The 11856-nt window shown below is 32.1% G+C and overlaps 3 protein-coding genes across 6 annotated transcripts; 2 read left to right on the top strand and 1 right to left on the bottom strand.

The window, feature by feature from the left end:
- Positions 1-119: 119 nt before the first annotated feature.
- On the bottom strand, positions 120-6287 carry vap (RAS p21 protein activator vap). 4 transcript variants are annotated; one of them, XM_015934748.3, is made up of 14 exons: positions 5563-6186; positions 4986-5310; positions 4804-4874; positions 4603-4720; positions 4435-4519; positions 3986-4351; positions 3659-3903; positions 2499-3490; positions 2312-2379; positions 1687-1775; positions 1514-1564; positions 1296-1373; positions 1099-1221; positions 120-1002 (listed from the first exon to the last, which is right to left on the bottom strand). In XM_015934748.3, exons 1-14 carry the CDS (start codon positions 5754-5756, stop codon positions 913-915), a joined length of 2895 nt encoding a protein of 964 aa, XP_015790234.1. In that variant the 5' UTR covers positions 5757-6186; the 3' UTR covers positions 120-912. The 4 variants fall into 4 exon arrangements, with proteins under 4 accessions (XP_015790234.1, XP_089125017.1, XP_015790236.1 ...); XM_089268891.1 differs by having other exon boundaries at positions 5025-5310; positions 5563-6021; XM_015934750.3 differs by lacking the exon at positions 1514-1564 and having other exon boundaries at positions 5563-6287.
- Positions 6288-6347: 60 nt separating this feature from the next.
- On the top strand, positions 6348-7398 carry LOC107367079 (NADH dehydrogenase [ubiquinone] 1 alpha subcomplex assembly factor 4). The gene is made up of 2 exons (XM_015934752.3): positions 6348-6545; positions 6734-7398. Exons 1-2 carry the CDS (start codon positions 6377-6379, stop codon positions 7258-7260), a joined length of 696 nt encoding a protein of 231 aa, XP_015790238.2. The 5' UTR covers positions 6348-6376; the 3' UTR covers positions 7261-7398.
- Positions 7399-10071: 2673 nt separating this feature from the next.
- LOC149093290 (uncharacterized) lies at positions 10072-11506 on the top strand. Its single transcript, XM_089268908.1, has 4 exons — positions 10072-10330; positions 10395-10448; positions 10504-10979; positions 11048-11506. Exons 1-4 carry the CDS (start codon positions 10117-10119, stop codon positions 11405-11407), a joined length of 1104 nt encoding a protein of 367 aa, XP_089125034.1. The 5' UTR covers positions 10072-10116; the 3' UTR covers positions 11408-11506.
- The last annotated feature ends 350 nt before the right edge of the window (positions 11507-11856 follow it).

Below are 11856 nucleotides of genomic sequence, written 5' to 3'. Positions count from 1 at the left end.
AATGGTGCCTTTATGTCTAGACATTTTGTCTAAAATTTCATTTGAACTGTTAAATATGAATGTGTCAATTTTTGGTTGCACTACCTTATATTTCTCTTTTTAAATTATTGGAATGATTCTTTTGCTTTGTAATCAGTTTAATTGTCATTAACAGATTCTATTAAATTGCAGATCATTGATAATTATCATTATAAAGTTGTTGTCTTGTGAAATCATTATTATAAATAGTTGTTCTTTATGCTGAGGAATAAAGTTAATGTGCGGAAACAATTGAATGATAGAAAACATGGTAATTGACAGAAATGATGCAGAAATGAAATGAGATGAATGGAAGACAAAAAGAGAAAGTTACAGAAAGGAAATATTGAAAATTGTTAAACAAATTGAATTGTTTTTTTTTGATTCGATGATTGGTAATTGCTTGGGATTGACAATTTGAATTTATCAAATACTGTAAATAGTTTAACTGGAGATACAAACAAAATATTTCCACTTGTACAACAAGTTATTAACAAGAAAGTCAAAGAAATATGTCAAAGAAATTGATTAACTAAATTATTTTGATAAGTTTGCAAGATGGGTCAAGATTGTTGTCCATAATCAATTGATTAGCATTTGAATACAGGTTAAAGATGAGTAGATTATTGGAATATGAAGAAAAATGAAGATGAAAAAAGCCTTTTGTCTAGTTGTCCTGTTTTTGTAAGTTTGATTTGATTGGCATCAATGAAATAACTGAGCTTTCCAAGTAGAGACGATCTTTTAAAGATTTGATATTTTCTTAATAAACTGAGCGTAAGGTTTGAAACAATTCACTATCATTCTGTATGATTGATCTCATTGTGTGTTCTCCTTTTGTACCTTTAATTTTTGATTTTGATTTTAATCGATTTGAAAAGCAAAATGCCACAATCAGCTTAATGTAGTTTGACAAGCTTCCGAGTAATGAAGTTTGTGTTTAGTAAGCATATCGGATACTGCGACCAGTTTTCTGAGCGTTGTCTACACCAAGAAGATAAAAATTGATATAATTAATAATCAGATCATAAGATATTGTAAATAAAGATCAGAAAATAAGCAATTAAAATGTAAGCTCACTCTATTATGGCTGAGATTAAAGATTTCATCTTTGTAAAGTTCACATAAAGAATGAACTGTAGCTAGTTCTCTGGATGCATCTCCTCTAGGAATATCCTCTGGGTCAGGGCATTCATAAACATTCTGTAAACATAATAAAATAGCAATTAGTAGACTGGTAAATTGGTAAAGTATGTTTTAAAAATTAATTAGAGTACCGATAAATCATTGAGAAATTTGATCATTCTGGCTTTGTTTTTCAATATAAATGGATTGACAACTTCCATCCAAGGCTCCTGTAAAGGATGAATGAACATTCTAGATTAATAATTAATTACAACAGTATCAACAAGCATTAAGAAAAATAAAGTAATAAACAAATGGAAAACAGATATAAATAAAAGTTAAGTACATGCAGATAATAACATGTACAAACCCTTTTATTCGGAGGAATAACTTCTCCGAATCGATCAGAGTGGACAATATTCTGTTTTGTTAGCAAAGCGGTGTTCGAAGAAAAGATATGTTGTTAGAGTTAGTAAACGATTAGGGACAAGATATTGTAAAATCAAACTTGTCAAACAGTCCATTATTAGACATTAAAATTACCTTGACTCCAAATTCAACAAGATTAGCTAAATTTTGTAAAGATTTGGCAATTAATATGAGACTTCGAGCGGCTATTTCCGATGGTGTCTCTGTAACGAAGAAAAAGGAGAAAAGTCAAAAAATCAGTTCACAGCTTTGATGATCTCCAATCTGGATGGAAAATCTGAAAATTAGTAATCTTAGAGTACGCTATAAGGATTATGTTTTCATTCATAGTAATGCGATGAATGCGCATTGAAATCAAATAATGAAAATATTGGCTTTCATAATTTTCGTGAAATAAATAATTTCTTCTTAATTTTTGATGAATTTTACTATATTTTACAATTTCGGAAACTACGATTGTCTTTGAATCTTGAACAGGAATATGATCTTTTCTTTCTTCAACAATTCAGTAAAAACATGTAACATTCATTAACCATAATCTCAGAGCTAAAATAAGATGAAAACAGGAAATCTGGTTCTTATTTGTTAAAAAGGAAGTTACTAGGTTTTTTTGTTAGCTTTCAATGAGGAGTCTGGACTTTATCTCTATCTGTCTGTATCCATTAAAAATAAATAACTGACGAACATTGCTAAAAAAGAAAACGAAATAATGATTAAATTAAATGTAGAAAAGATATACCATTTATGATGTTGAATACTCGTGGGTTAAGAATAGCAGGGCAAATGAGACGAAGAAAGATGAAGCTCCTAATCGGAAATAAGAAGAAACAAATGTAATAATCAGTAAATTATTGATTATCGATGGCTTGAAAAAAAGTAATGGTAAAAGGAAAAGGTTAAACACAGAAATAAGATTAACAGCTCACCCAACAACTCTTGTTTTAACATAATGATCATTTGGCCATTTGGCAGAAACAGCTCTTTGTAAACAGCCACAAATATATCTAAGTGTCGCTGGGCAGTGTTCAACAGAGCGAAATATTTTTTCAACAACATCATCTAGAAGAGATAATAAATGTTCAGCATTGGCACAAGCTTCCTGTAAGCTATCCAAACGACTAGGATTAAGTTCACAAGATTGACGAGTTTCAAGAACTCGTTGTAGAGAATCTTTCAAGGCTTTCATTAAAAATGTATGACAAGTTGTTCGCATATACTGATCCATTAAAGTGGTTGTTAATGAATTCATTCGGAATAATGTGGAAGTCTCATTTTCCCTTTTGATTTCTCTTTCAATCATTGATTTGAGCAAAATAGCTTCTTTGGATTCATGTTTGAAAACACGCAAAAGTGCATTAGCTAATGGAGCACGATCACGATGACAAAATTCCTCCAGAACAGAGATAACTTCCAAATCTTCTGCCATTAAAAGTTCTTTCAAGGCATCATATTCATGTGAAGGCATAATCAATTCATGAACATATCTTATTCGTACACGAAGAGAACCCCATTCGTTATTCATTGGTGGACAGATACCAGTTAATGGAAACCAGTCTTCTATTTCAATACCGTTATTGAGCTTATTTAATTCAATCACCATTTCAGCAACTTCAGTATCTTTTGAACGTTTCCCTTTTGTATAAAGTGTTATGGAAAAAGAGTTGACATCACATGGCATATCTTCAAGAACAAAATCCTCTTCCCAAATAGGATCAGGTGGACATTTAACTTGAGTGCGGCAGACTTTAACTTGATTAAGAGATATGATACAAAACGGGTGAGGGACTAGTTTTATGGGTAAACGATGAGCTTCCAATAATGTTACAAATAATGTGCGAACTTCGGTTGCGTTTGATGACAAAGATTGACCTTTCATCAATTGTTGAACACAAAATGGTCTGATAGCTTGAATCCATTCCTAAGAAATAGATGAAAAATATGTCTTTATTAATTTTGTATTATACGGAAAAAGAGAGACAAATAATAAAGCTTTAATCCGAATCGCCATAATTATGCATTATGAGTGGTTAAAATTAAATGAAAATTGATTTGAAATTTTATCTAAAAAGATTGATTAATATTTTACCTGAAGGATTTCATAAGATGGTGCACACAAATAATATACAGTGCTCATACAGGGTAAGGGTCTTTCAACTAGTTGAAAACAATTTGGTCTTTCAAACAAGGAATCATGAACAAGGTATAAGAAACTATAATTTAAATCAACGAGACCCTTGGGCCTCGTTCTTCGATCATTTTCGTAATAATATAAATGCTGTTCTTTTGAATCCAAAACGAAAAAATAGTTCTTCCATTTTTTACTTTTTGCACCTAAAGATGTAATAATAATAAAAATTAATGTGCAGTCAAATTGCTTTACTGTTTTGGTTTTGTTATTAACTCATCAACTCACTTTTCTTGCAGAGAAAACCTCTCATTCGAACGCTTTTGTTTTTCTTAGACATCTCTCTACTCTCCCTTAGAGTTACATAAACATCTTCCGATTTGTTTCCAATCTCTTGTGACCTTCTTGCTGCAACAGAAGCTTCGAGGGGAGATTTTAAAACTGGAGTTCCAAGCCTGTAGCCAGCAATTATCTGCTCATTTCGATACATCATTACAATGTCTTCAAGAGTTTCAAACATTCGATTCCCCATAATATACCGGGAACCTCGTTTTTCAATTCGGAAGCGATGGATAGTGTTGCTCATGTAGAAAAAAAGGGAATAGTGTCCTGGACTATTGTCACTGTTTTTGATCAAAAAACTTCCAGATCCCACTTCATGGTGAATTTATAGTGAGAAAAAGGGAAAACATTAATCATTAAATTTTGAAAATTATTAGCAAATCTAGTATTCTTACTTTTTCTCAGCTTGTCAACGGCCTCATCTTTACTAATTGCACCATGAAACCACGGATAAATATCGTTGGGGTCACTATTATCCTCCTATGATTTAAAAAATCGTAAATTTTGATAAGATTCCAAGGAATATCAAGAAAAGGATTATCGAGATGGTGAACGAAACTAACAAGCTCTTCAACAAGTTCCTTGAAAACCAATCCACTTTCTTGTGTTCTTTCCAAAGTACACCAAAGCCATCCATCTCCAAGATCATTGTGAACGGTAAAAATATCTCCTCTAGAGAAACTGCAAGATAAAAAGATTTCATGTAATATTTTTCCAATTAGGTAATTGAAATGAAAACAGAAACTTCTTGTAAGATTATTTACCTCAATTCATCTGTTTCTGGTAATTGTGAATAAGGTAAAACAGCAACAACACGTTTCCTTTCACGAAAAGGCTATAATTGTTTGAGAATATAATAAACCATCAAAAATTTATGAAATCGAAATAAAACTCAGGAATAAATGGAATGTATAATAAAATAAAAATAACAAAAAAATGCAGCTACCAAACGAGTAAGATTGCTTTCAGTCCAAAATAGATTTACCTCTTTCGGAGGAACGGGGTGAAGAAGTCTCTCTTTTTTAAGTAAATCACAAAAACTGGTGTAAAATCCAATCAAATGTCGTAGAGATGAAAATTGACGACCACCAATATAATAGGCACCAAAAAGTGATTTTATTTGAAAATGATTGATTCCGGACTCTCCCAAGTATGACAAGACAAAAAGTCCCTTTTTACGGTCACTTTCACGAACCAAATAACTTCCAACTTTACCATTTCCTTGTAGCAACTGTTCAGCTGTTGTCCGATTCATCTGACGATGTAGCCATCTAATCATGAACACAACAAGATAACAGAAAATTAGATACCGAGTGAAAATCTTATTGAATATGGTCAAGAGGTTGTCAAAAACAGGTGAATATTTCATGATTATAAGTGGAAACTATTCATAACCAATGATGGAGATTATTATAGAGATGTTTGTTAGCTCAATTTGAGATAATCATTGCTAAATTTAAACACTAGAAATCATTAGTCTTAAAATAACAGTGAACCATTTCTTTAGGTGGAAAAAATCTTACTTTGATTCTGGTGGAGCAAAGGAAGCCATATCAGCCCTCTCGTCCACTTCATCTCCTTCAAATGGATCAAATTCTTCTTCACCAGTAACATCATCACTGAAATAACTTTTGGGTCGATGATTACCGCAGTATCGGTGGTTATTTTGCGAAGAATGGCGATCAATTAAACGTCCATGGAAATTATCACTCATCATCCAAATCGCAGAGAAGATGTAAACACAGTGAGACCGATAGAGAGAGAAAGAGGGAGTATAGAAGAGGGAGAAAAAATGCAAAAGATCACAGAGATTAAAGATTGAAAGAGAGATATATAAAGATAGAGAGAGGGAGAAAGGAAAAGAGAGCGAAGGAGAATTGAAATATTAAAACTCTAGAACAGGTTTGATCGTATTTATTGTAATGAAACGATGAACAATCACTAACAAAATCACAGAAATACAGCATCAGATGGATCAGATCAGAGGATCAGCCATCTTGTGGAGATAATAGTTAGCTAATAGTAAACATTATGAATAAAAAAAATTTACAGCTCTTTTAAGCGACTAATTGTCGTAATTAATTTCCAATAAAGTCTTCAATGAGATGTAAATTACATTAAAACATTACACTGAAGGAATGGATTAGAATATTGAACTGATAATAATATTTTTCAACGCAGAATATTTTATTTTCAAAAATGGTTACATCATAAAGTGTGTGATTTAGAAGATAATATCCAACTTTGTAGTAACATGTGTTTTGCTTCTCAATGTTTACATGATTTCTATTTACTCTTTAGTTTGAAATTTTTGTTGAACCTTTAACTATTGAAGGTATGGAAAAAGCTATTAAATTTGCCAAATCAGTTTTTCATACAATAATTAGAAGACCGATTCAAAATTATAATGTTGAAGAAAGAGCTTTCAAAGCAATATCCGTGACTAAGAAGAATCCTGCTCCAAAACATCTAACGACGCAACAAAAAATTTTAAAATATATTGAAGGTAAATCTATTTTCTGTATTAATTTATCGCTTCCTATTTCACTTAATGTTTATCACAATATTGCAAAATGTTGCGAGTCCACTATCAGTGCTACGTTTTTGACTCTCGCTATATCACTCATTCAAACTTTAAGCTGCTTTTGAAGATTGAGCTTTAATGATTATTTATTTATTCAATGTCATTTACAGAGCATCCAGAATTGAAGGAAATTGTCGTCGAAAAACCCAAAACATTACTAGAATGGTTAAAGAAGATTCGTGTTGTATCTCATGGTGTGCCTGATACTGAGTTAGTCAAAACTGATAAGAGAAAGTTACCTGTTAAAAGAGAAACTTATGAATTACCAAGAATGTTTGGCGAGATAGAACCTAAAGTGATACCCGAAGGAAAGATATCTTTACAACGTACAACTAATTTAGTCATGGAATATGCTTCGATGAAGATTAAACCAAGTTCAAAGGAGATAGCTGAGAAATACAATTTAGAAGAACAAGATGCCGCCAATTTAGTTCGACATTTTAAAGCATTTGAACTTTATAAACCCGCTAAAGAGACTGGCGATTATGAAGGCTTACCTCCTTGGAGCAAGACAGTCAAAAATGATACTTTTCTTGGAATGCTTTTTTCTAAACAAGATAGCATAGAAGAACCGAAAAAACTTATCGATGATAAATCTGATAAAGAAACCGATAGGAAACAGATTAAAGCTGAATAGCTCTAATAGTCTAGGTAATATCTTCAAAATTGTATTTCAAAAGGATTTCAATCTTATTTAAATATAAATACATTATTGTAAGTGTGTACAGTATAGTAAAGTATAGTAGCCATTGAATAAAATTACCACATAAACGAATTTTTTATACACAAATGTCATAAGACTTTATTTACTTCAAATAATTTTAGTGATCAATGACTGGCTCTGAAACTATGTCTTCGATACTTGAACTGGAATGACTTAGCCATGTAAATTTTAATTTGATAATGTGAAAATCATTAATACCCAAGCAGTCAGAAATTAGCTTTTTATCGCAATTTTCTCGGATTTAACTTTTATTAATATGATTGGTTGATCTTTTCATAATTGTGTGGAAATATCTTGCAAGATATGAATTTATTTGTATGAATAGCTAATTTTTTTGTTGGATACTTCTTGTTAATGTTGCATAAAATGAAATATTGAATTGAATCAAGTATTTTTTGTGAAGAATCTCGAAACCACATTAGCTTTTACTAGCAATATCATCGAAGATTTAATTTTGTCAGCTCGATAGATCACGATATCATTGTGAAATTCGTCAAAATGGTACATATAATCAACTTTTACGGTGGGCAGGTCATTCAATATGGATACTTCCAAGTTGTTCAGCAGTTTAGATGTATTTCCACCCACGTACAATGTATTATCAGCTCTAAATATCGCCTTTATTTTCAAAACATAATTAGATACACGAACTAAGGTATCACTGGTTTTTCGGTGCTTATATGAAGCTATCATGTGTCCATTTACTTTGGCCTTATCATAGAAAATTATATCGCTTCTTGATCCGTATTCATCCAAAACGGTTTGTTCATCAATATTACTCGGGATACTTCTTGCTTTTCCCACACCTATTGGCTGATTGATACTGTCACTATCTTCAGATCTAAATGAAAGTATTTTCAGCTTGTTATTTGTAGCGATTTGTTGAGCTATTCCATATAAGTTTTTCAATGATGTTTTGAATTTTCCAAGTTGACTTTCATATGTATATGCAGTAACATCACTCAATGGTCCAAACCGTTTATAATCTTCGAACAGATGGACAATTAGGTGAAAATTGTATCTAAAAATCGCATTCGGATACCCAAGTATAGATGTGCTTTTGATAAATACATTTATATCTCGTTTTAATTCTTGGTCACTGATGTTTGAGTTTGAATCCAATAGTTTGTGCAAACAAGCAGCATAAGCAATTATGTGAGAATAGAATGGATCTGGAAGTATCCCTTTTAATGCTTCTGGTGCAATGTAAAATAGGAAGTTTTCAAGTTCGTTAGCTTTCCAGTGTTTGATTGTTGCAAGGGTCCTTGGTTTTCGTCTGAATGATGATATTATATTGATTCGGCTTATATTTTCGTCAATTGCAGCAATTTTATCGCCGATATAATAACATTGATTCACATAAAGTTGATTGAAAAATACATCTCGCAACATGAAGCGAATGAGTCCTAATGGATTAGAATGTTGATATTCGCAGAGTGTCTGTTTAATATAATCAAATTGTATGATTCTGTTCAATGGTGTACCAGCTGACTTTACCCCTCGTATCATGATATTTGTTAGATTGAATCTCGTTCTTATCATTTCACGAATATTTTCAGTGTCATTAACTGTCCTTTCCTTGATCTCATCGATATTGATTGGTGGAAACTTAGGTGAATTTTCAGAAGTATCCGCTCTTATTAAACATCGATGACAAGGATATTCACCATTAAATTGTGAAAGATTGAGAAGCCAAGCACGACATGGGGCATCTGCAAGTAGTCCAACTAGACGAATTCTGGTTTTCTGGTTCAACTGGGTGGAAAAATCGTTAATTATGAGAAAGTTCACTTCATTTATAAACTCGTCAAGGAAATGATCGACATCTGGCTTCGACGAATCAACATAAATTGTTTTTAAAATTGGAAGACACGATCTTGTCTTGGTATCCAAATTCTGGACGTACAGTAATATGGGCAGCAAAGATAACGTAGAGGAGTTAGAAAGCGGAATACCATCAATAGCAGCAACTAAATCCAGTATTGTAGTGTCTGTAGGTAATTTAGAATGAACTTTTTTGCAGATCCATTCAAGCTGCTCTTGTATTGATAGATCTATGAAAAATTTAGTCTTAAAAAAACAATTTCTATCAAGGATACTTCGACAGTTTGCACAGGTAATAGAGCTTGGTAATTTTCCATCAATTTTTATAGCCTTAATGGTCGATCCACATGTACAAACAAAGCGATATGAATAAGAAAAAAGTGATGATTGATATTTTCTCAACTCATTTCTCATTCCCGATGCTACTTTCCGAGAACAAACTTCATTCAACAGCTCAATGACGCTATCCATTCCTTGAAATGATATCCTGTGCTGCATGTGTATCCTTATTAATTTTTCAATCAGTGAGTCTTGACCACTTTGATATCTCGTTGAATCGTCTATCTCGACTTCAGGTTCTAAATCCACATCAATATCATCAGCATGTAAATAATCGTCATTAGAAGGTAATAAATTTAAAAATGATGTCCGATCACTAGAGGCACCAAGAGTTGATGATGGATGTTCTAGGTTGTTAGAGCGTCTTTTATGACTAACGACACCGTCATAATTATCTTCAGGCACTTGTTCTAACGGGATACTTCTCTTTTTTCGTCTCCAAATTGTCGATCGATGCATTATTTAAAAATTTATTTGATTGTAAACACATGATATTAAATGGAGAGGTAAGCATGGATACTTCCACATGGAAATCAGCTGACCATTGAACACATGTGCTTCTTTAAGTAGAAATTTTTCAATAGAAAAGGTGCTTTCATATTCAATATGACACAAACATCGGAGTTATTTGCCTTAATAAAATATTTACGTGAAAATGACCACAAAGTTGTTAGTGTAAAGTTATTAGCTGATAATAAAAAATTTTTACCTATGTGGCTGAAATGCAACTCAAAAAATGAATATGACCAGTATTTCAACCCGATTATAGTCAATGAGGAAGATGGCAGGAAGCGCCAAGCTGATCTAATAGAAATATCAGGTAAGAAGTATCCTTAATTAATTAGATTGTACTTCCTATTAATTTTTCATTTCTAAAATTTCAGCACATTCTTATACATTGCGATCAAAGGCTGGCAAGCTCAATATCGAAACAAAAAGTAAGTTGTACAATGAATGTTTTAAACAATTAGTGATAATCTTTTTCGTCGACAGATTGTGAAGTTCCTTCCGAAGAGACATTTAAATCAAGAACCGTTACAAGAGCAGCATCAAGAAATAAAGAATTAAGTAAAAGGAAATCCGACGAATTGAGCAACGATATTAGCAATGATATTACGATTGGAAGTATCCCGAACGACTCTCGTAATGATAAGGAAAAATCAACGCGATCTTCAAAGAAAAAAAGAGCAAATTCGTCTGATGGAGATGATAGTGGAATCAAGCGCTCCTTTACTACATCGACACCAGTTAAATCAACTCATGAATTGCCGGGCATCAATACATCAATGGAATCGATACCAATGATTGAAAATAAAATTGACCAAGGCAAAGTTGAAATTATTAAAATTACAGAGTTGGATACACCGATCATTGAAAATCCAACAAAAATTTATAGTGAAATTGAAAATTTAAAGCAGCAAATCCAGGAACTTGAATCAGTGCAACCAGCTGTGGATACTTCCAACAAAGTATGTATTTGCCCATCTATACTTGTAACCTGTACTGATCAACTGTCTATATCTATCTTTTATTTCAGATTTTGATAGCTGGGAAGTATCCTATTGAAAAAGCCCGTGTTTCTTATGGGCTAGCAAAAACAACAATTGAAAAGTATTTCCGTGAACTCATTGCTCACGGCTGGAAATCGGAAGAAAAAGCTAACCACAATTTAACCGGATCTGGAGCTCGGGGGAATAGAAAAATAGACAGTAAAAAAATGGACGCTTTTATTGATTACTGTCTCAATTCATGGAATGAATTTCATTCAAAAAATAACCCAGGGACTAGCGGGATTGTACCTCATCATCTCATAGATGAAAAAAGAAAAGCTTTGAAGTCCTTAATGGGGCTAATTTGTCAAGAAGAGACGAAAAGGGCAAGGAAATCCAGCAATTAATTTAAAGATATATTTATACAGAATTTTTGATTATTTAATTTTGATTGAGTGATTATTTAGATGATAAAATTTTCATAATAAATACTTTTCTTTCTTTAACTTTCATTTTTGCACTGAATTTTCTAGAAGTATCCTTGAAACAAAAAATCTGAGTAAAACTACGTTTATTTCTTGATATTAACCCAGAAATTCACTCTGATTTTAACACGGTTTTATGATATAAAATTTGAGTTTTAATGTTGCATATTTCCTTACATTTAACCTGCTATAAGTTTTACTGAAGATTTACTCAATTTTTGACTGCTTGGGTAGGTACTTTGACAGCTGCATTCCTAGCAATAAAAGTGCTGTCAAATTTTGTTTGTCAAACATTGCAGCAAAACATGTCTGAAAAATTGGAAAAATAACAATGTAAGTATGATAGGAAATATTTCAAGTATCTATTAATA

The sequence above is a fragment of the Tetranychus urticae genome, chromosome 3 (assembly GCF_039701765.1).
Source record: "Tetranychus urticae isolate SD_2017Ah chromosome 3, NJAU_TeUrti_SD_1.0, whole genome shotgun sequence".
Lineage (NCBI taxonomy): Eukaryota > Metazoa > Arthropoda > Arachnida > Trombidiformes > Tetranychidae > Tetranychus > Tetranychus urticae.
This window is presented reverse-complemented; position numbering and strand designations above follow the sequence as displayed.